Here is a 25,941-nt window from a genome sequence, read left to right as displayed (position 1 = left end):
TTTCCGGTATTTTGTTAAATATTTTAATTGACATAGCTAGGGGGCCGGATCCATACATTTCCATTTTGGATTTTGGCAAGATCAGTCTATTAGGGTATCTTGTGGGGAAGCGACGTTGTTGATCTCCCTCCCTTGTGTAAAAACTTGGATATCTTCTGACAAATTTGGCGGTTTCCAGGATATATATAGATGGCAGAGTTAGAATTTCTAAGCTCTTAAAATACGGTTTACAGCTATCGGTATTCTTTAAATGTTTTATAATTCTTATACATTTTTTCTGTAAAATTAATAATGAATCTACTTGTGAACTGTTCCCCCATACAATTACTCCATAGCTTAGCCATGCATAAGCATAAGCGTAATATGCTGTTATGGCGGTTTTTTCATTTGTGGATTTTTTAAGTTCCCAGAGTTTGTATGTAAATCTAGATAATTTCAGTGCTATCTTTTCTACATGGGCCTTCCAATTTATATTTGTATCTATGTCTATCCCTAACAACGTAAAATTATTGACACTTTCTATATTGATGTCTTTGTAGGTGCTACGCCTACCGTAGAGGTCCACCTGCGCAGGTACACTAAACAGCACAGGTGTGTTCCTACACATGTACCAACTTACCTGCGCAGGTACACTAAATTGCACAGGTGTGTTCCAAGACACGTACCAGTTTACCTGCGCAGGTAAACTGGTACGTGTATTTATCTCTGGTAGACAATAACGCGTATGGCCGCCATTAAAGAGGTCAAGGAGCTGCGTATGAACCGTAAGAAGCGGAGGAGGCTAAATCGACAAGAGCCTGGCTGTTACATAAGATGAAAATGATTGTATCCTTGATTTTTCAGGAATATAAAATAATAATTAACTAAGTATCATATCATTTTCTGTGAAGGACAACATCGTGATGAAACCTTCACGTCGAAATCCCTCACCCACCCTCAACCCTCAACCCTCATCCACCCTCAGAAAACGTGTGAATTACCTTAACCCGCATTGGGCCAGAGTGGCGGACAATTGCATAAAACCCTTGCCCAGCAGTGGGACTTATAAATAGGTTGTTGAAGGGTACCATATCAAATATTATATGACTAACTGTAAGCCACGGTTCTTGTCTCACATCGAATTGTTTTTATAGATCTTCGGCGGTTTGATATCTCACAACATTTTCTAGGTTTAACTAGCCTATTACTAGTTGAAATTGCGAGAGAAATGATAATTGCTCATATATTCCTATCAGGCGTTTTCTAATAAAATGTGAGAATGATCTAAAATGTAATAATACGTGTAAAAAACTGAGTAAAACAGTTGTGAAATGCATTTACAGGATACCTCTATATTTTTTGTTTAGTATATTGTGTACTATGTTTATAATTCACGAAAAATGTCCAGAACTGGTGATTTGTAAAGGTCTTGTATTTCATTTTGATAATACCAAACTACACATATTTACAAAGTCATTAAAAATTATTGCAGATAGGTTGGGATGTAGAAATGTGTTGGAGTCACAGACATATATCTAGATATATGTATACGTTTTTACAATAAGATTCCGGAGCATAATAGATGACTATTTCTTAAGTTTAAAACTTACATTAAAAGTATTGTAATTGAAAATTCATAAAGACAAAATTGTAGACTACGTGTTAGATAAAGATGCATGGAAAGACAACGTGAGTCTAGATTCCACACAAATATGATTTAAAATGTATTCTATTGCATTTAAGTTTATTTGAAAAGAGCAATCCCTAGGGTTTCTTGCTCGTTCTTCTCAGGGAGGTCAGTGTAGTGAATGAGCAGTAGCTTAAAAAACTACGTTTTCAAATGTAAAAATTTTATAGAAATATAATTATTTTGACTTGACTTACCAATTTCTCCGTCAATAGTGGACAGATTTTGAAAATTCTTTTTCAAAATGTTTTTCTTTTTTTTCAGTCAACTTAAAATTACGGGCGCGCCAGTTTTTAAACACGATCAACCGACTTTTTGTTCGTTGTACTAACAACTTGTCACAGAGGGCCGAATTACGTTTTTTTATGATACTAAGAGACGGGACGAACAAGTCGTGCGCCTGGTGGTGGTCGACACGCTTGTCCACTGTAGTTGCAGCGCTATGCCAAGTCACCCTGAGACACAAGTTTTTTCACCAGCACCCTTACCCTTCAAAACTGGAACGCAGTAATTCTCACATTACTGCTTGGCGGCAGAAATAGTTAAGGTGTTAGTACTTCCTTGGACAAACTGTTTCAGAAGCAGCTCTTCTGCTACTGGATTCTACGTAAATCCGGCCGGGGATTAACCCCGAGCTGGCGAGGCCATGAAAACTGGTATGCAATCCACTCGACCCCGGAGGTCAATACTTGAATTATTTAAGTTTGTATTTCTTCTAATTTGACTTAGTTATAGGTAGCGTTGCCACACGTTCGGATAAAGTCGGACATAGTTAGGCTTTGTGTCGGACCAAATTGGACGATGACCGGCTCGTCTGTACTTCCTTTTACGAACACTGGATGCGTAATTCAGTCGCGTAATTTCTGCTAGACTTTGGAAATTATATTGTTTGCAATGTTTTAACCTACTGTTAATTTTAACCTGTGTATCCCCACTTAACAAACCTTGCACTAAAGTGAAAGTCTATACGTCCGGTCAACATATGGTTTAGTCTTGGTCAGTTTACCGCCAAAGCAACGCCGCCATTTTTGTTTCTACGTTTTTTTTAATAAAAAACCAGTGCTTGTTATCAAACAGCCCATTTAAAATAATGTGTTTTTTCTTAAATATTTGATGTTCTGTGTTTTTTAATTTTATTTTAAAAATGAAAGTGTTTTGTGTGTTATTCGGCCTAGTTTCATTAGGTAAGTCATAATTTACTGGTTTTCCATATTTTTACCTGACTTTAGGTAAAGAGGAGTAATATATTATGTGTTTCCTGATTATGTATTGATTCCAGCTATTTTGTTTGAACGCCTATTTCAGAATTACGAAGAAACAAAAAATTTAAGCGTTGGTTTTTACATGTTTCTTTATTAACTACGTAACAGATGATTAGTCAATTTTGGATGGTTTTACATTATTAGTTGGGCCGGGATTTCCAAACCCACATGACACTATTCATCTAGTTATTTTAAACTGAAAATCAGCAAAGCATTAACCTTTTTGTCTACATTACTTCTTGTGTTTTCTTGTGGAGAAATAAATGTATCTTTATTTTATTTATTAATTTTCTTCTTGTGAGTTCGTCCAGGGAAGTACTGCCACTATTTCTGCCGCCAAGCAGTAATGTGAGCATTACTGCGTTCCGGTTTTGAAGGATGCTGGTGAAATTCAGGTCTCTGGGTGCCGGGCGTAGTGTCAATGCCCTAACCAGCACCCTTACCCTTCAAAACCGTAACGCAAAAGTTGGTAAGACGGTACTTTCCAGGACGAACCCATAATGTCAGGCACCGATGTTGTCAAAAGGAAGGGGGTGTATCGCACTGCTATTACAATAGTGTTGTAACTCAAAATATGTGAAATTCAAGATTATACTATTGCTGAATGTAAAATTTGATTGTCCACACGTCAATAAAACCGTCGTTAGAATATTGTAAGAAACAATTAAAATATAATATGTACTTACCTCAAAATGAGACAAACTTTTCATAGGAGAAAACAGTCCTTACTAAAAAATATTAAATCATTTTTTCCTTTTTATTTGTACATATATTTGCCAAGTAGGAAATTATTTAGATGTCTGTAACAAATTTTATCGATTAAAAAAAAATACACTTTTTGAGTTAATATACTATTGTATTAACAGTGCGACTATCATCATTAACGTTTTTTAAACGTGCTTTCAAAAAACTTTCATTTGATACCATAAGATGGTGAATCAGTCATAAAAACAAGTCTCACTCCGTATTTATAGAAAGAAGACGATTAACATGAGTTTTTGAAATATTTATTATCCGTTAAATTGTATAATATGTCTCAGAGAAAGTATTAATAAATATATAATAAACAAGATTCAAATTAACTAACTGAATTTTTTCCGCTACAATCATTGACTTACAATTTTATGGACGTCGGGTCCGCGCTAAAAAGTGTCCGAACTTATAGGGCGTTAAAATCGTATACAGAGCGTCATTCACGCTTTTAGTCTTCGTTTGTTTCTTCTGACAGCGAAGCAAGCAAAATTAGACAGACTGCGATGACATTACAATTTAAATTCAACGTTTTAGCTTTTTCATATTCCTTTACATGTCACTACGTTTAAATAGGTTGACTTGGGACATTTTTTTCGTGGTTTTTGTATTAGACCCGTCGTCCATTTTTTTTTCGTCCATTAGGCAGTAATTGGTGCGATTGTCTGGCACGTTATCGACAGAGGTCCTCAAAATGCACTGTCTAATTTCTGCCAAAATAAGCGATCATTTTATTTTGTAACGGAAATCAAAATGGCGGCCTTGCATTTTCATGACCACGGTGCAAAGCGCTGTTCTACGTAGATAGTCAGAAGTAGAATTGCAATAGGTAAAACAATATAATGCAATAATTACGTACCGAAGGTCGGTCGTTAATATTCATGTAGTTTTTTTTGCAATTACATCGAAACAAGGTTATTTAATATAAGGAAGTAACCGGCAACATTTACACCAATAACTTCATATACTTGTGTTGACCTCGGTGGTACAGCTCAATGGTCCCAGGTTGGAATCTCGGTATAGTACTAGCTCGAGAATCGAACTTCTCTTTTATGTAGTTAATACGAAGATCGGACACAGAAAAATTCAATCGATCCGGCTGCATGCGAACCAGCATCTTCAGCATACCAGGCTGACGCTCTCCCAACTAAGCTACGGAACAAGCTAGCAGACCCAACGAATTTTTCTACGTGCTAGTTGCAGATCTTTTGTTTTTGTTTTTTTTTTTCGATTTGTTTGTTCCATGGTTGGCACCGACTCCAAAACTAACTAATTAGATATTGAAAATATTTAAGTATCAATATTTTTTTAGTGGTAAAGTAAAACTTCAAACCGACCAGTAGATATAGCACATACCATTATTATTACTATTAATTAACCCATTATATCCCACTGCTGGGCAATGGTCTCCCCCAAAATCCTGCTTTGCTCCCTGTCTTTGGCGATCTCTCACCACTCTCTCTCAAACCCATATTATAATAATAATATTTCATTAAAATTATAGGTAATAAGGTTTGGACAAGAATTGTTACGTTGTAATTATAAATAAACCATAAATGTTGATAGATTGATTATTACGTTATTATAATACTGTCTGTGTACAAAACGAAATAAGACAAAAATAAATAAAAAGAATTACGTGCATTTTTGTCGTTTGGATTAAATCTCTATTTTGTTATTTTTCGCTTTTTAATAAAATAAAAATAAAAATAAAATTGTTTATTCAGTAACATAATGTACAGAGAAAACTAAAGACTACTTATGCGATTTAATGTAAAAATAACACATGTACCTGAACTAGGAAATTCCTGTATTTCAGGTAAAAAGTACTACTAATTATAAACGTGGATACTATTAATATTATAAATACTTTTTAGGAGAATCTTATGAAATTAAACAATAAATTGCCAATAAAAAAAATGTACACTTAAACAAGACAACATTTATTTTACGATAATAAATAAATTCTCTGTATCCTCATAGGACATATTTTGAAAAGCTTCTTGGAGAATTTTCTTTACCTTCAAGCAACTTAAAGAAATTATAAATGGAATATTTGGCGTTTAATTTATTGTACAAAAATGGTCCAAGAAACACAAAAAATCTTGAAATAAAAGTATGTTTTGATGATATAATTTTGGGGCCGACAATATCTTTTCGTCTTTTATTAGTGTTTTCAGTAATATAGGGGAGTAATACGTGCTGTTTGAGGACTGTGGACTTAATATAATGTAGTGACTGTTTGTGGTTTTTCAAGTTGGTTGAATATTTTGTTTAAAGTTTCTTCTAATTTGACTTATAGTCCATTTCTTTAGGTACTTAACTAAATGTAAACAATGTTGATACATCTTTTCATTGAAACATGTATTTTACAAATCAATAGGTATAAAAATAGGCATGCAATTTCATATGAAGCTAACTATTTGTGTTTTGTATTTGAAGGTAAGTAAAAATCATTTTATAAACACGTATTTCATTAAATAGACATCTCAAGATTGTTTACATTTAGTGAAGTACCCAAACAAATCGACTATAGTTGTAGGTAGCGTTGTCGAATGTCCGCGTAAAGCGGGACATAGGTTTCATGTCCGGCTAAATTAGACGATGTCCGGCTCGTCCGGCTTTTGTTAATTTAATTAATTTTTGTTTTGTTTAATGTTGATTTCGATGGCTAGTCATTGCAATAATAGATATTTAAAAAAACATATTTTTTTTAATGCACACACTCGTAGCCCCGCACTAGGGAAACCCTGCATCGCGGGTGCCATGGACACATTCTTAGACAAATTACACCCAAACTCACGAGACAAATACGAGCCATACAAATATTTCTTCTGGCCCGGGAATAGAGCCCAGGACCTACACGTGGCATGGTAACTGTTCGGTCACGGTAAAGGTAAGTAAATTGCTATGGTTGTATGCCACATTATTGTAACGCACCCTCAGTGCAATAAGGACATAACTGTAAAATTGCAACTTTTCTTCAAAGAATTCTATGAACGAATTTAGTCGATAACTTTTAACGCTTAATTTTTTTTATAACCTCAAGTCGTGCGCCTGACGGTAAACTACACGCCTGTCCATAACAGTTGCAGTGCCACTCAGAGCTTTAAATCGCAAAGATCTGAGGGGCACTGCCACTGTTGTCAAAGTTGACAAGTCCCATGTGCCTGTAATTTCACCAACACTTTTACCCTTCTAAGCCGGAACACAGTATGCTGACATTACTGCTTGGCTGCAGAAATACGTAAGGTCGCATGTAGTACCCTGGATGAACGAACGAAGTGCCCTTCATCTGTACAAGATTTTAACTAAAAAATTAATAGATTGACCGGGAAACCCAAGCTGCAAGCAGCTACCTTGCCCAGCGCATTACCATAGCAATACAAAGGGGGAGCGCTGCCAGCGTCTTGGGCACCTTGCCGCGGGGACACAACTTTAGTCATATAATTTAAAATTTCTAGTTTTACTTTCTAGTATTTACGTTTTTATCGTCTTTTTTACCTTACCTGAACGTCTACTCTCAAAATATACAACCGCAGCTGCGTACGAAATCAAAACAATCCGTCAACCATCCGCAGTTTGTTAGCCACAAACGCTTTCGTTTCGGGCTTCGGATTCCATAGACAATAACGGCCCGATAACGTGAATGGTGAAATAGTATAATAATATATAAATATAATAATATTCTTTTACACGCCTAAACAAAAATAGAACTGAAAAAATGGCGGATTTTTTTAGTGTTGTACCATAATCTATCGAAAAGTCATTATCGACTTGAAAACGTTTAATTAAAGTAGATCAGTATTGCATTTGGGAATACTTTACTTCTTATGGGAATATCCGGGAATGTCATGTGAGATTTTGAATTTATTGTTTTGCATTTATAAATGCTCAAAAATATTACAAAAAGTGAATTTGTGCAGGAAAAAAATGTATTTAAACCATTTAAACCATTTATTTTCACACACATAATAATAATAAAAATAAAGAAATTATAAATAATAATAATAATTTACAGAAATGAGGATAAACAATTTATAATTACGCAATTTACTGAATTAATTAATTATTTAAAAAAATTAATACAAAAAAAAATATTAAAATATGTGTGTGACGGACACGAGCTCAGGGAAATGCTGAAATCACTTTGTAGTGATTTCAGCCCTGATTTTCAGCTCGACCCGACCATGGCAGCTCTACGTTATCGATCACACACACAAATCGCAAACAAACATCAAATATTATTTATCTAATAATAATAAGAACAATAATAATAATAAAATTAAATAATAATAACAATGACAATAAACCAACAATATCATTAACAAATCTAAAATTATGAATTATCTTAATTTATTAATTAAATTATCTCTATTCTATCATTGACTTACAAATAAATGGACGACGGGTCTAATACAAAAACCAAGAAAAAAATGTCCCAAGTCAACCTATTCGAAATTTAAATTGTAATGTCATCGCAGTATCGCGCTGTCAGTCGAACAAATGAAGACTAAGGCGGAGTTTGGCGCTCTGTATACGATTTTAGCGCCTTACAAGTGCGGACACTTTTTAGCGCGGACCCGACGTCCATATAATTGTAAGTCAATGTATTCTATACAATTATTTTAAAAATAGTTTCTATAGACATTCCATAGACATCGCACAGAGTCTTCTTTTTCCCTTTATTTTGCGTTTCATAAAAGCACTCCCTTTTGATCCACCATTTAGTGCTTAAATTCTCTTTGCACCATTTGAGAGCATATCAAAAAAAGAGAACGCATTTCCAACCTCTAAGCATTTCCAACTTCAAGATTGATATTAGAAAGAAAATTTTCAAAGGTTTCCAAATAGTGTAAGCTTTTTTGTATATTAACAAAATTAGTTGTCGATATAAACTTAATATTATTATCAAAACGTAAGCCTTAATAATAGGGCCTGTAAAGAAGTCGAAACCGTAGCGTATCCCTCGCAGATTTTCTACGAAATTTTGCTGTTCTCATCCCATCGATATTGCAAATGAGAAAGCCTGTATAGCTGTTTGTGTGTTTGGATATTTGTTTGTTACTTAATCATGAGAGGTGCGATGAACTTTACCCGCAAGCTGTGAATGTACCACAGTTATATCTCTTTCGGGAAACATCTTGACTTGCAAATAAATTGTTTAGAATTCGTATCCCGATACTATTTGTATTTTTTTTATATAACAAGTGCCGGGACGAACAAGTCGCGCGCCTGACGGTAAGCTACATGCCTCTCCATAACATTTGCAATGCCACTCACAGGTTTAAATCGTAAAGATCTGAAGATCTGAACGACAATGCCACTGTGCCTGTCACTGATACATAAGTTGACAAGTCCCATGTGCCTGTAATTTCACAACACCATTACCTTTCAAAACCGGAATGCAGTTATGCTCACATTATTGCTTGGCGGCAGAAATAGGGGTTTCTTTGGAGGACAAGGTACGGAACGAGGTTATCCGACAGAGAACTAAGGTGGTCGATATAGCTGGTAGTGTAAGCAAGCTGAAGTAGCAGTGTGCTGGCCATATCTGTCGAAGAACCGACGGGGAAGCGAGTTCTTGAGTAGAACGCTCTATGACCATAAGGTTTCTTACCTAGTGAAAAGAATAATGTTAATTTTTTTTTTTTTGTTTTAAAAAAACAAAAAAAAAAAAAAAAAAAAAAGATGTAGTGAGATTTGCGAAGGGTTGCTGGCAGTAAATCGATGCAACGACCTGAGGACCGAGCGAAATGGCGTGCATTGGGAGAGGTCTATGTCCAGCAGTGGACTACGATAGGCTGATTGATGACGATGATGATGATGATAGCATTTTACATATAGCCTTTTCAAATGGCCTTAATTTAGTTTGTAAAAAATAAATTCTGAAACAAAGCCGGGGCATTGGCATTGGTAGTATGGTATTGTATTGGTAGTATGGTATTGGTAGGGCATTGGTAATATGATCATTACTGTGTTCTGGTTTTGAAGGGTAATGGAGCCGGTGAAATTACAGGCACATGGGACTTGTTAACTTACGAACGAACTGCAATCACGGACAGACGTGTCGCTTACCACCGGACACACGGCCTGTTCGTCCCGTCTTTGGTGTTAGTTTAAAAAAAATGTTTGTCTATTCAAAGACGAATGACGAGGTCAGTTGTCTCTGCCTACCCCTTCACGAGACAGGCGTGATGGTATCTGTGTGTGTACAAACACAAACATGAATGTGTGTTCTGTTTGGCATGGCTCTTTGGGTCAAGGTGTGAACGCATCCTATCGTATGACCTATGTCGTGTTGTGACACTTCAACCGCGAGTTTACGTAGTGAGACAATCACCGACACCACAGGTCAAACCTCGATGCGTGAAATTAGCGTTAATTGCGATGTTGTAGGAGTTCTTATTGCCACGAGTGAAAATGTTATTTATGCTAAGAGAAACTTTTTTATAAGAAAAAAAACCGTCCTTAAAAATTCGTGGAATTCTATTTGGCAAGTTTTATTCATCACCTAGTTTTCCATACATAGAGGTGGAATATTTTCTTCAAATTTAAATGGCATGCTCCTCCTTTTTTCAAGTCGGTTAACAATAAACTAGCTGTTCTCGACATTTAAACAGTAGAGCTCCTTGTGAGAGAGTTCGTTCAGGAAAGTATTGCCACCTTATCTATTTATTAAAATTAAAATTATATTATGAAATTGCCCTTGACATTTATTTAATAATATTAAGACTATTACCTATTTTTATTTTGTAAATACTTTTCATTCCATAAATATGATAATGTTGATATCTTTATGAATTGTTAATTTTTATTATTTTTATTTTTTTTAATGACATATATTGAATGAATGATAGCTTAAGTACGTATTAACATCATAAGGAATTTAATGCATGCATTGACATTGTTGATAAAAATTTGTTAGTATACTTTATAAATGCCCCTCTGTAATTTGCCATGCCCTTACAGGGCGTCACATGATCCTATACAATGACATAACACCTTAAATTGTATTTAAAAATGTACTGTAACTGTGACATGCAAATAAATGATTTGATTTGATTTGATTTGATTCTGCCTCCAACTACAGGCACATGGAACTTTTCAACTTATGTCTCAGGGCGGGAGCATTGGCAGTGTCTTTGTGTTTTAAAGCTCTGAGTGGCACTGCACCTGTTATGGACAGGCGTGTTGCCCATCAGGCGCACAGCTTGTTCGTCCTTATATATATCAGCCTTGAACATCGCCGTAAAGTTGCCTGTTTATTGGTATTTTACAGGGTATATCACTGAGAGTTTGCGATGGAATTACACGACTTAATTCCGCCTTCCCGTTTCTATCACCAGGGGACTAAGTGTAGGCTTGGGTTCCACACCTATGTTGTGGATTTCCAAGGGTTCGCATGAAGCGTTATGCTTCCGTATTTATATGCCGAACGGCTATGGAGTGGAATTCTCTGCCTGCAGACTTGTTCCCTGAACGTTATTACTTGGGCCTTTTCAAGGCGAGAGTGAACAGGCATTATTTAGGTGTGCATGCTCCATAGTTGACGTCATCGTCACTTTCCATCAGATGAGATGGAGGTCAAACCAGCACAGCACTTACATTTGAATAGAAAAAAAAAATTATATGCAATCGTTGCATAATGGGCTGAGTGGCCTTAGTGAGATTTTATTACCTAATTATGTAATGACAGCAAATAAAATAAAGAAACATAATCAATATTTAATGTACATATATTTTGTTAACAATTTATGACAACAAACTCAAAAAGCCAAACAAATGCTACAAAAAAAAACCCAAAGAGATAGCATAGAAGTGGCCAAGGACCGCCTGTACTTTAATCAATCTTTTTTTTTTATAAAGGTTTATGGTTCGGTTGCATCGAGTATATAACCAGAAATAGAGACGAAATGTCATTTAATTTGTTTGAAAACTATTCTGCCAAATCATTACGATGACAACTGCGTTCCGATTGGCCAGCCTGAATTCGAAACAATTGACGGGTGGCGTGAATTGTTACCCTTCAAATCGGCTAGTTTAACTTGAGCTTTTGCAGTAATGGACAAAAGTTGAAAAATTACATATTTAACATTTAATTACCGATGAAATGTGATGACGGTTTGTTTTGTAATTAGATGTTATGCTATCTTTCCCACACCACCGAATCCATTCGGTGGGCTGTTCCAACAGCCCCCCATTGTTAGAGATATTATCTATATTACAATAAATACAGAATATTTTTGGAATATACGGAGACGTACACACAGGTGAGTTGTTGACGATGTACTATTTCAGTTTTCTAATTTGTGATTTCAGCGCAAACAAGAGTTGATATTTAAAAATCATATAAGACCTGCCATTGCCTGATGAGTAGCCAGTGATGGATGCCCCTTATTTCGTCTCTATTTCTGGTTATATACTCGATGCCCGGTTGTAATACCTTTACGCCAATATAAACAATCCGGAGACTTATACTCATCTACAATAAGGAGGCAGTAGAGAGCAAAAGACGTCAAGATGTCAAGTATGAAGCTTCTTTCGTATCATGCGTCTTTTAAAGTGGTCGAGTTTTACTTATTTGATAGTAAGTGTTTTAGACAGATGTCAGAGAACAAGATTATAGTGCCTGGTCTTACCGGCGAGCCCGTAGGCTGCCCGGAACTCCCTACCTCTAGGGCCAGTAGATAGGGACTATGTAGGGGACAGTCCCGTATCGTTCTACATAAGTTTTGTTTATAGTGCCCCTCCATCTCAACCTCTTGGTTATGCGGGAAGTGCACTATGTCATGTGCGAGCGAACCCGTACAGAGACCATGTAAGTCAGGTCCTAACCCCAGATCAGCCCGTTTGCACGGACTTCATTCGGCTCTCTGTAAGGCTAGTGCCTTAGGTGAGCCGCCCCGGGTACACGTACAGCACCCTCCCTATTTTCACTTCCCGTCACGTTCCGCACGACTAACGGTTGCCACTGCTGTGCCGCAGACTTTAAGTCGACTAGCAAATCTCCTCATTGGTGACGGAGCTGTAAGGCATGCTTACTTCCCGCAGAATGAACCGTATCTCTCCAGTTTCCAAATTCCTACGCGGCGGGAGGGACCGGAAGATGTCTAGCTCATCCTTTACTGACTCTCGGAGCTAGTGCCGGAGATGCCAAGTGGCAGTGTCTTGCGACAATCTGGACACTAGCTGCGCGCGAGACGAATGCCCCGGCCACACACCACCGGGGCAGAGGAATGTGTTCGTCTCTGCAGCTAACCATAAACCTGAACTCGGGGTCCATTAATATGGTTTATTAATATCCAAGTCCAGGTCCACCAGAGACACCCGTGATATCACTGACGGAGGGTTTGGCCTGGACGCCCGCCGTACCCAGGTCTTGCCGTCGAGCCCGTGGTCTCTCCGGAAAACCCTATATCTCGGGCCAAACAATAATTGTTCTTTCTCTACTTTACAGGGTCATGTGGTATCATCATTCCGGAGGAGTTGCCATCACTTCTTTCAGTCGCCTACTCTAATATACCACCCATCAAAAAAGGTACGTGTTTTCCCCTTTTTACTTAGTATAGTACTGAAATTTGAACCTTAGATAGGTGTAATAAAGACAACCATTTCGTTGTGGTAATCGTATTAACGAGAACATTAACAAAAATATTATATATACAGGGTATATTTAAAATATTACAGGACTAGATACTAACATCAAAAACAACATTTGCTCCTTGAGTTTTGGCAAAACATCATATACATATGTACCAAAAATATACTTTTTATATTTTTTGTGCTAACGTAACTTGTTTTGTGGGAACGCATTGCGTTTTCCAGCAAATACTGAGTTTGTGACCCTTTTGTTACCGCGGCTAGCACCACACAAAGTATCTCAATATTTAGTGTTCTTTTTATTATTTGTGTGAATAGTTCCTGTTATAATTTTATCAAATTTTTGCATATACATTTTTCTTTTGTGTTTGTTTGTGTTTTTGTTTCGTAATTATTTATGTTTTACGTTGAATGTTTTGATCGTATTTTGTTATAGTTCTGTTTTGTTCCGTTTTCTCTTTTTTTTGTCTTTTGTGGTGTCATTGTGGTAAACAAATAAATGTATTTTCTTTCTTTTCTTTCAAATGATTTGTATTGTAATATTACAGGCACGGATTCCCGTGTGGGTTTCGGCTTCGCGTTCGGCAACCACGCTGATCTCCAAGTCATGTTCGAGCTGGGGCCACAGACGAATACCCAGAATCTTAGTAAGTATATTTAAAGCTGTAAAGTAAAATTATGCATTCAATCGAGTGGCAATGTCAGGTTTACTAATCCCAATACTGCTGTCTTGTCGTTGCTTTGATCCCAAGTAACTAAAACACTCGTGTTATGGAAATCAGAAAACTCTATTGAGATAATATTAAGAGAAAAATAGTTTTTTTTACGATGGGACGAACAAGTAGTGGGCGTGGTTGTAAGTGACACGCCTGTCCATTACAGCTGCAGTGCCACTCAGAGCTTTAATAGGCAAAGATCTGAGGGGCGCTGTCACCTTGAGACATAACTTGACAAGTCCCATGTGCTTGTAATTTCACCACATTACTGCTTGGCGGTAGAAATAGGTTAAGTGGCAGTACTTTCTTGGACGAATTCCTTCACAAGGAGCTCTAAACTGACCAAGTCAAAGTCAAAGTCAAAGATTATTTATTCCATAGGTAAAATAAATTTACACTTGAAAACGTCACATTTAAGCTACTGCTCGTTCACGACGCTGACCTCCCTAAGAAGAACGAGCTAGAAACTCTAGGGATTGCTCTTTTCAAATAAACTTAAATGCTGTGGAATACACTTTGAATTAAATTTGTGTGGATTCTGGAGCCATGTCTTCTTTCCATACGTCTTTATCTAACAAGTCTTCAATTTTATAATGTCGATCAAAATATTTTTAATGTAGTTTTTAAACTTAGGAAATGATAAACTTAGTATATGCTCCGGAATCTTATTGTAAAAACGTATACAGTTCCCAACAAAAGAGTTGTTTACCTTGGTTAAATGAAATCGTGGTACCATGAGTTTGGACTTATCTCTAAGGTTAATATTATGGATATGTTCTTTCTTATTGAAATTATGTATATTTTTACGGGAATATAAAATATTTGAGTTAATGTACTGTGATGCCACAGTCATGATACTAGTCTCCTTAAACTTTTCTCTGAGAGAAATCCGAGAGCCTAGACAGTACACAGAACGAATCGCTCGTTTTTGCAATACAAATATGGTTTGAATATCTGCCGTTTTACCCCACATGAGAATCCCGTAGGACATTATACTATGGAAGTAACTAAAGTAAACTAGTCTAGCAGTACTAATATCGGTAAGCTCACGTATTCTGCGGACTGCGTATGCAGCGGAGTTTAATCTGAGCTTAATCTGAACCCGGCCGAGGATTGTACCCGGGATTTCAGAGATGGTGAATTTATGAAAACCGGTGTGCAAGCTAGTCGACCCCGGAGGTTGTCAATACTTGCATCATTTAAGTTTGTATTTCTTTTAATTTGACTTAGTTATAGGTAGAGTTGCCACACGTTCGGATTAAAGTCGGACATAGCTAGGCTCTGTGTTCAAAGGCTAGTCATTGCAATAATATAAATTTCTTTATATGTATTTTAATTTTAAAAAACTCGCTCCTAGCCTCGCACTAGGAATACCTTGTATCGCGGGTCCTACTGACACACACAAAGACAACCACAAATTACACCCAAACTCCCGAGATAAATAAATATAGTCCATCCAATGGAACCCGGGACCTCGGCGTGGCAGATCCGCATGGTAACAGTTCGACCACAGAGGCCGTTTACTAATTTATAATATAGAAGAGATAGTTAGAGATATAATTATAATAAAAACAGACTGATTTATTCCATTTAATTGTTATTTTATTAGAATTTAAAAAGTTTTTTCAAATATTTCCAAAAAATATGGAGATATGATGTAAAAAAAACTTTAATTGACAAATAGGAATTTTTACTAAAGAGCGTTTCAAAGAGAAAAGGGCTCTAAATAGCTCTCATCGCTTGGAGTATGGGCCGGGCACTGGTGTGGGACGCCACATGTGCCGACACACTTGCCCTATTCCATCTCCAGCACACCAGCAAGAGGGCTGGCTCCGCAGCTGAGCTGGCGAAAAGAATAAAATGTAATAAATACTAGGATCTCGGCTCTGACTACCTATTTACATTTGGATTTTTCCTTTGGAGTTGAAACCCTTCGCCCGTGGGGATTCCAGTGCCCTTCATGTGTACAAAGTTTTAACCAAAAAATTAATAGACTGTCTGGAAAACCCAAGGGCCGGCAGCTACGTTGCCCAACACATTAGCATAGCAATACGCATAGTTTGACTTCCTAGTATTTTCGCTTTTATTGTCTTTTTACCTTACCTGTGTATTATCAATATAAAAATAGGCTCTTAATTATTTAAAATCAATCTTACGACACCAAATCGTCAAAAATGCAAAGTGTACTTCCTTTTCACTCCAATTGCCGGTTAAATTGACTAGTCCGTCCTTCCATTCGATTTGAAGACCTGGCCACCCTACCTATAGGCAATATACTGTGTTGTTTGTAATTGCCTACTTACCGCCCTTCTGAGGTAATCTACTATGACGTATTTTTTCACTTTATGACTGAGGAAGTGTTATGTCTGTGAAATACGATCACTGCCTAACTATTGCAATTACGAAACCTCATAACAATAGCGGTATTTGTCACTCTATACAAAAAGTCGTTACATTCCTAATGCTGTGACAGTAAAGACACCACTGTGGTCGTCGTGAGTTCATTCATTTTTGCTAACGGTCTCGCAATGTTTTAAGACAATACAATACATATCGTCGGTGTTTTTTATAAAGTGCGAAAGTGCCATTTCGAAAAAAAATTCTGGGGAGCATTTTTAAGTTTTTTAAAGACAGTTTTAAAATATTTACGTCCTGTTTTAAATTCAATTTTAAAACTTAACAATTGAATTTTAAAACGGCGTAATTATTTCAAAATAGTCGTTTAAACTTAAAACATGCTACCCTGATAAGTTTTTCGTTTGTTACATATCAGTATATCATATTATAATATACTAATATAGTAACAATTAAAAAATATTATTAAATGTGTTGTATTAATTTGTACTTTTTTTGCAATAAATAAAATAAAAATAAAATAAAAATCTTTTATTTCGGACCACAGTAATCCATTTAAATTAGTAGGTTAGTAACATAACAACTCATAACTATGTTAGTTATTAGGGTTAGTACAATTACATAACTAAAAATTAATAATATTAAAAATAAAATGAGACGGACCCGGCTGTCCAAGCGGCTCACCGATTCGCACGCAGTACATGCAATTCGGTGAACCTCTGGAAAACTGCTGCATCCATCCTGTTTGCAATTAGCTTTAGGATCTTGTTATTGCTTCCCCTCATCCTTTGTACCACCGCTGCAGACATTTTGCGCATGATGGCATAAAAATCCTTAACAGCAGCATCCGCAAACATGCCAGATGCGCTGCAGAAACGTGGATGCCTCAACAAGACCCTAAAGGTGGATTCGCAAGGCGATGTACGATCTCTGTGTGAAATTAGACAACAGAGCACACGTGTAGAAACTTTGGCAGTATGCTCTGAAGAGCGTAAGTTTCACTCCAATTGTACATCGCGTGAATCTGTGAGCCAACATATTGCCTCGAACCGACAGTGCCCTGCGCTCCCTCTCCATATCCTCATCATCTTTTCTACTCTCCGCCACAATATGGCCTAGATACTTAAACTGTGCAACACGCCTCAATGGTATTCCATTCAATAAGATTGGAGGTACATAGACTGGCTCTTTAATCTTGCCTTTGAATAACAAAAACTCACTCTTCTTCTCGTTGTACCTTAAGCCGTGCCGCACAGCATAAGCCTCACAATGGCTCAATAATATTATTATTATTATACGTATTATTGAGCCATTGTGAGGCTACCATCAGTGGTAAGCTACACGCCTGCCCATAACAGGTACAGTGTCACTCAGAGCTTTAAATCGCGAAGATGCGCCCGTCACCTTGAGACATATGTTGACAAGTCCCATGTACCTGAAATTTCACCAGCACCCTTGCCCTTTCAAACCGGAACGCAGTAATGGGTACGGTGGCAGTACTTCCCTGGACGAGGTCTTTCACAAGGAGCTCTTCTGCTGCTAAGCCTGTATTGTATTGTATTGTTTATTGTTTAATTTCAGCTGGACAAGGCTTCCAGAGCGGTAGCAATAAAAGACAAGCGCCTGCATCGCCGCCGAAGAAAATCAACAAGAATAGAGAAAAGGTATTGTACATTTTTAACTGACTTTGAAGACGCCAAAAAGAAGACAGGATACATTCAATAGCACATGGAGCAACAGAGCAAGCACACAGAGAAATTATTTTGATATCTTGGGAGAGCGGTAGCCTTGGTTTGGCATCATCTCACTACCACCCTTTTCTCTTTTCTGGTTCCTGGCCACCTTGTTTATAACCTAACTGCTTGTATAAAGCATAATATTTGTAGAAAATACAGGCCCTTTTGGGGTAAGTAGTTATATGATGACGGTACCCTAAAATCCGAGATGTCGAAAGATGGTGCAATAGTTAACACGAAGCATAACAAATCTGGAATGTTACAAAAATCACGTCCATGACATTACTTAGAATTAAAGTCACCATTAAGGCTAGAATTTATGACATTTTTACGACTTGTTATCGAAAAACCGAGAACCGTGTTACTTTGTAACTAGCGCACTATCCCACCATTCGACCCTCAGACCCTTAATATATAAGAACTGAAGCTGCGACTTCAGATCATTCGATTGCTGATCCTCCGATCACCAAGACCTAGCAACGGTAACCATTTCTACAGAAGTTCTTTATATAAAAATACAGTTTTTATCTTAATTGAAAAAGTATTTAAATTCAGTGAATCCTTCTCCAAAACGTAACCACAGTGACGAAAGGTAAAAATATCTCGACGAACCTCACAAAATATATTTAACCAGAAATATCTAACGGCCAAAAGATATAACTGGGCTAAATACATAACTAAGTTCCTTTTTACCACGTTTACGCATAATAATAATAATAACGCAGACACTCAACATAGCCTCGCACTAGGGAAACCCTGTGTCGCGGGTGCCATGGACACACACAAAGACAACCACAAATTACACCCAAACTCACGAGGGAAATAAATATAGGCCTTACAAATATTTATCCCGGCCCGGGAATCGACCTGGGACCTCCGTGGCGGCATGATAACCGTTTGGCGACGGAGACAGTTGACCTGTATATAACCTAACCTGTTAACCTGTATGTAATTTAAGTAGGGAGTATTTTTGTATGGTTTTTCCTATATCTATGGTTGTACCCATTGTGCCTGTGTTTATAAACTCCCAGACATTTTCAGTATAAATGCCTAAGCTTAAACAATGTTTAATTGATCAAAAACTATTAAGCAATTTTTAAACTAGTATACTAAACGACTTTTCCATAGATTCTTGTTGGAAATTTGGATTTGCAAAACCAGGGAAATCTTTTTCTTCACCGATAACACTACTTTTGTATTCTAGCCCTTTAAGACAAAAATGCGAGGTGGCTCGAATTAAGTGTCCGGAAGTGTATAAGAAAGAAAGAGAACAAATTTATTCAGCACAAACACATGTTAGAAGCAACAAACAATATTATGATTTTATGCTTAAAATGTGTTGCACTGAAAAGGGCACAACTCAGCAAACACTGCGGCGGTTTTCAGTGTACCCTTTTCGAAGTGGAGATTTAACAATAAAATTAAAAATTAAAAATGTGGACGCGAATTAAAACAAGTAAAACATATAAGTAACTTAATTAGTTTCCAAAAATAAAATTGCCATATGCCTACAGTGTTTTCAAATGGTTTACTCTGTCTTCATGTATTTTATGTTTCTCGGTGCGTTATACAAATAAAATGTGTCGTTATTTTATTTTCTTACAGCCATTCCTGTGCTTTATCTTTCTTCCTATTCCTATTTTACAATAAATGATGTGGACCGAGTCTTTTATTCGATTACTCAAAACCCACGGCCACAAATTAAAGCTGATATTATCGTACTTTAACATCTTTTCCAGTACCTTCAATCTGATGCCGGCAAATACCTACAATCATGGGCAACTAAGATGAGGAAGCCTCCGACCATTACCCGACCACCAGGGGAAGTACCCAACCTGGAAGACTCCGTGGTCGAGCTGGTGAAGAACAAGAATGGAGAGTATGAGATTCACCAACCCGCATCTCCGCATATGAGTCAGGCTATTATGGATAGTTTGAAGACGTAAGTTTTTTTTTTATTCAAATGTAAGTGTGCATTTGACCTCCATGTCACCTGATGGAAAGTGACGACGAGGTCGACGATGGAGCATGCATACCTAAATAATGCCTATTCACTCTCGCCTTGAAAAGGTCCAAGTTATAATGTTCAGGGAACAAAGTCAAAGTCAAAGATCATTTATTGCATAGGTAAAATAAATTTACACTTGAAAATGTCACATTTACATTACATTACATTAAGCTACTGCTCTTTCACTACGCTGACTTCCTTGAGAAGAACGAGCAAGAAACTCTAGGGCTTGCTCCTTTCAAATAAACTTAAATGCTATGGAATACACTTTGAATCAAATTTGTGTGGATTCTGGAGCCGTGTCGTCTTTCCATACGTCTTTATCTAACACGTAGTCTTTAATTTTGTAATATGACTTTCCGATCAAAATATTTTTAATGTAGTTTTTAAACTTAGGAAATGATAAACTTAATATATGCTCCGGAATCTTATTGTAAAAAACGTGTACAGTTTCCCATAAAAGAGTCGTTTACCTTGGTTAAACGAAATCGTGGTACCATGAGTTTGGACTTAGCTCTAAGGTTAATATTATGGATATCTTCTTTCTTATTGAAATTATGTATATTTTTACGGGAATATAAAATATTTGAGTTAATGTACTGTGATGCCACAGTCATGATACCAGTCTCCTTAAACTTTTCTCTGAGAGAAACTCGAGAGCCTGGACGGTACACAGAACGAATCGCTCATTTTTGCAATACAAATATGGTTTGACTATCTGCCGCTTTACCCCACATGAGAATCCCGTAGGACATTATACTATGGAAGTAACTAAAGTAAACTAGTCTAGCAGTACTAACATCGGAAAGCTTACGTATTCTGCGGACTGCGTTTGCGGAGCTTAATCTGCTGGCAAGGGAAGATATATGTGGAAACCATTGAAGTTTACTATCTAAGGTCACTCCCAAGAAGACTGCTTTATTAACAATGTCTAACTTTTCTCCGTTTATTTCTATGTTTGGACTAGTCGATTTTACGTTAGGTAATTCAAGTTTAACACATTTTGTCTTCTTGGCATTAAGCAGTAAATTGTTAGCATTAAAACAATAAACTACCTTAGAGAGGGTATCTCTAATATGGTCATAGTTAATGTCATATCTGTCTGTTTTAAAAATCAAGGATGTGTCATCAGCAAACAATACCATTTCGCAATGGTCCTTAACAAAGAATGGCAAATCATTAATATAAATTAAAAATAAGAAAGGTCCAAGTATTGAGGAACACCCATTTTTCCCGGAAAACCCAAAGAAGTCACTCCATTTATGTCAACTTTCTGAATTCTACCGTTGAGATATGACGAGACAAGTTCCGACGCCTTGCCATTTACACCGTAATGTTTCAGCTTCCTAATAAGGATATGGTCAACGCAATCAAATGCCTTTGACAGGTCACAAAAACACCAATAGCGTTCTGGGACCTTTCCCAAGCATCAAAGATGTGTTTTAGTAACGCTACCCCCGCATCATTAGTCGATCTACCACTAGTAAACCCATATTGTTCACTATAAAAAATATGATTCCTACCGAAATAGGACAGTAATTGAGTCAGCATAACCTTTTCGAATATTTTACTTAAAGCTGGTAAAATTTAAATGGGCCTATAGTTGCTAGAATCAACTTTCCTACCGCTTTTGAATTAGGGAATAACCTTGCTGTATTTCATTAAATCAGGAAAAACACCTTCGTCAAAGCACCTATTGAAAGCTACAGCTAAATGTGGGGAAATCAGATCAATAACTGAGTCTATAACTTTAGTTGATATGCCCCAGAGAACTTCAGTTGTTTTAACATGTATTGACTTAAAAGCTTTTATGATTTCTTGTGGATTAACATGACGAAAATTAAATAAACTGCCACAAACGTTGACATTTTCCTTTAGGAGATCAATAGCAAGAGAAGGGGAGGAATTTAATGATTCTGTAGTGTTCACAGCTTCAAAATCCAAAAGCTTGGGCTACCTTGTCTTTAAATTTTATAACTTTGCCGTTTAATTCTAAAACTACATCTCTATCGTGTTTTTTTAACCCTGCCTGACTCTTTATTTATTATGCTCCAAGTAGTTTTAGATTTATTTATCGATTGTCTAATTTTGTCCCTGTGAAACTTAACCTTAGCAGCTACACATACTTTTTTAAATATTTTTGAATCAATTCTAACATATTCCATGAAATTGGAATTAGTATTATAAGTTTTCATAGCATATAGCTCATACAAACAGACCTACTCTTATGAATACCTACTGCTGACCAGTCGTTGAATTTCGTCTCACTATGGAAAGTTAATGTTTTCGAGTTAAATACATTATCAAATTCATTTTAATTAAACCAAATATCGTGCTATAAAAAGTATTTGGAACCTCCGGTATATCGGGCAGGGAATTAAAACTATTGCCGATATTATTTTGAAATCTAATGATTCGTTCTGTGGTAATCGGTCTGTAGAGAAATTGGTCCACCTTCTTACTCATTTTACAATTAAAAGAGCCACTATGGTCTGATCTTAAACAATTTATTATTGATTTAGACACAGCGTCTGTGTTACAAAAGATGTTATCAGTACAAGTAGAAGGGGAGGTTGTGATGCGAGTTGGTTCTAAGAAAAGATTAATCAAGTTAAAACTTTTAAATAAATTAATAAAATCTTACAGAAGTAGAATAGTTTTCCAACAGGCTTACATTGAAATCTCCACATATTACTACGTTTTTTTTTGTTGGAAAAATCCGCTTTAAACTATCTTCCATAATTAATTAAAACTCGTTAAAATTAGCAGAGGGGGGCCTGTATACACATAAGACGACAAACTGATCCAATTCCACACATGAAATCTCAATAGTTCGTTCAGTAGAATAATCTGTGATATCCTTACGCTCGTTAAATTTTAAGTTACGTTTAATAATTATCATGGATCCGCCTCTACTCAAGTTCTTTCTTATGAACGAACTGACTAATGTTGTTAATGGTTTCGCCAGTGAAGTGTGAAGCCAGTGTTCTGTAACACAAAACACGTCAACGGAAATATCATGCAAAAAAGATTTATTTCTAATTTTGCCAGACAAGCCTTGAATATTTTGATATACTATATGGAAACGATTAGATTTTTCTGTTGTCGTGTTTTTCAGTTTAAATTATGGTTAGTAAAAAGTATACTGTTGCTACTTAAAGTAGGAGCATTGCCGTGGGACCGTGTTATATCTTCTATAACAGCGTCCTTAATAATAAAAGATAGCAAACTAGCTATATGTCTCAGATACCTTATGGGTAAAATTAAATTATCCTCCAAAAGTTTGAAGTTCCTTATGAGCTTATTAATGTCAAAACAAAATATAACGTCACTATGACGGCAAGTCAAATTATGAATATGCGAATTTATGTTATATATATATATACTTATTATAAGCGATGCCTAGGTGATTTACACCCAAACTTCTCATGAATTCTCAAGAACACGTCAATGCTACTATTTGCAACCACTTAACAGTGTAATAATTTGACTAAAAGTAGCTCCTGGATAGCAATAGTCGAGTACCCTTTGTTTTAAGTTGTTACTTAGGTGGTGGTCTAGCCCTACGCCTATTTTATCAGAAAAAACTACAACAAGAATAATTCCGCAGGCAGGGAATTCTACTCCATATCCGTTCGCCATATAAATGTGAAAGCGTAACGCTTCGTGCGAATCTTTGGAATATCCACAACATAAGGGTGGAACCCAAGCCTACGCCTAGTCCTCCGATGATGGAAAGGGGAAAGCGGAATTAAATCGTGTAATTCCATCGCACACTCTCCGTGATATATCCTGTAGAATATCGATACTCTGGCAACTCTACGGCAGTGTTCAAGGCTCTGCAGCTTCGCCTCAAGTAATTCCGAGGCACCTATAAGCCTTTTGGCACGCTGGTCGATTGAAACTTACAAGAACAAATAGAGTACTGCCACCTTGCCTATTTCTACCGCCAAGCAGTAATATGGGCATTACTGCGTTCTGGGTGTGAAGGGTAAGGGTGCTGGTAACATTACAGGCACATGAAACGTATGTCTCAGGGCGGACAGGCGTGCCGTTTGCGATCAGGCGCACGACAATGACGTCACGTCACTTAGTTATTATTAAAAAAAATTTAAACTTCAAATGTTTTACTTAGTGCGAAGTTTAATTTGAAACGCATTATGAGCTTTTCGGCGAAGGAAAATATCGTCGTATAAACCTGCATGTCGAAGAAGGCTCGTAATCCTCGAAAAATGTGTGATATTCCCAACATTGGGCCAAATATTGTGCCTTGGAGCCGATGTACGACTTACGTATCGGTCGCGGTCGAGACGTCGGGGCCCGTGTAGTTCGGAAGCTCGGGAGTTGTTTACACAGGCTAAAATGTTTATTATATTGCTTACAATTGTATTATTAATGTGCCTATTGAAACTACATCCATTTCTCAAAAACGTATTAAAATCCCATTTTTATTATTTCTAGGTTATACGGACAAAAGAAAGAAGAAGCGAAGAGTTTAATGGAGAAGAAGAAAGAAAATAAGAAAGAAAGATCGCCAGAGGAAGTTAGAAGGATCACAGCTGATTTATCTAACGTTGATTTGGATTAAATTATATATTTACAATTCTAATGGTTGACCGCCATTTGTTAGCATGCTTCCAGTATCGTGAGCATATCAATCGTGTGCTGTTGAAATGATGATACTATTTTGAACCGACTTTAAAAACAGGAGGAGGTTCTTCATTCGACTGTGTTTTTTGTAACTCTGGCATGGTTACCTATCAGTACTCCGAAATCACATTGTCCAGAAATAACGTCTGCTCGAATTTTCATAACCTCAAGAGTAATTTTGCGAGGAAAATGTTTTTTCTTTTATACCTGACTTTTTTTTTGTTAATCCGGGGGAATCTGCTTACAGACACCCCGACCCCGCGGGGGCAGAGCCGGTGTTATGTGGGACTGGGCTGAACCCTGAAGGGGAGCAGTCCGACTGCACTAAACCCCCGGAGTGTTCCTCCTCTCCGCTGTAGGTGGGGGTACGGGTACGGGTACGCTGTTGCACTCGTCCGCACCCCTACCAGCGGTTGGCCGCGCCCTGCGCAGCCCCTCCCCGAGAAGGGAGACACATCGGTCCCCCGACTCCGAATGTGAGCCTCGCCGAACACCAGACGAGCCTTCCATCCCGGGCCCCTTTATGCTGGGCAACGAACTCCCCCGAGTCCGCAACCCAGGGACCATGGGGGGCCAGGACAGAATCCACTCAACTGTGAAGTTCAGTGGCTCCGCCGCAACACCTAACGCGCTTCCGCGTGGACTCTCCGAAGAGAGTCCCTTGGAGCGCCCACCGCGGGCCAACCGCCCACGTTCGGCCGCAGAGGATAGGACGAGCGGCAACGACACACCGACACGTCTCTCTCCCCCATGACCCTCCTTCCAACGCGCATCCACGCGGTCTCGCTGACCAGACGAGCCCCGCGCGGAACGCCCTCCTCCTCGGGCCAGCCTACCACCATCAAACGGCCCCGTGGGTTCCTCTTAGCTTCACCGTGGGATGAAATCGACCACGGCTACAAGAGCCCCCCGCCACGACAAGGCGGGAACCCCTTCGGGGGGAAACCTGGCTTATCTTAACCTAACCGAACCTAATCATGTCTTTGCTATAAACATCCAACATATCCTGAAAGAACAATAGTTTCGTTATAATTCGATTTTCGGTGTAATGAAAATTCGACCAAACGTTATTTCGGAAAAAGAAAATCGATTTTGTGATAGGTTACCCTCCGACATTTATGAAGCGATTTAAAAAAATACTAGCATGGCATACTAGCTGATTAATGAATTTTTAGGTCGGTTTTTTTAGTACTCT

At 37.5% G+C, this 25,941-nt stretch overlaps 1 protein-coding gene across 1 annotated transcript; it reads left to right on the top strand.

Moving 5' to 3' along the window:
- Positions 1–2,031: 2,031 nt before the first annotated feature.
- LOC113229745 lies at positions 2,032–25,007 on the top strand. Its single transcript, XM_026463430.1, has 6 exons — positions 2,032–2,850; positions 13,139–13,219; positions 13,830–13,928; positions 17,934–18,016; positions 19,828–20,030; positions 24,558–25,007. The coding sequence occupies exons 1-6, from the start codon at positions 2,811–2,813 to the stop codon at positions 24,682–24,684; spliced, it is 633 nt and encodes a 210-aa protein (XP_026319215.1). The 5' UTR covers positions 2,032–2,810; the 3' UTR covers positions 24,685–25,007.
- Positions 25,008–25,941: the final 934 nt, after the last annotated feature.

The sequence above is a fragment of the Hyposmocoma kahamanoa genome, unplaced genomic scaffold (genome assembly GCF_003589595.1).
Source record: "Hyposmocoma kahamanoa isolate Upper Pololo Valley unplaced genomic scaffold, ASM358959v1 100219, whole genome shotgun sequence".
Lineage (NCBI taxonomy): Eukaryota > Metazoa > Arthropoda > Insecta > Lepidoptera > Cosmopterigidae > Hyposmocoma > Hyposmocoma kahamanoa.
Note: the sequence above shows the minus strand (reverse complement) of the source record. Positions and strands in the feature narration are given on the sequence as shown.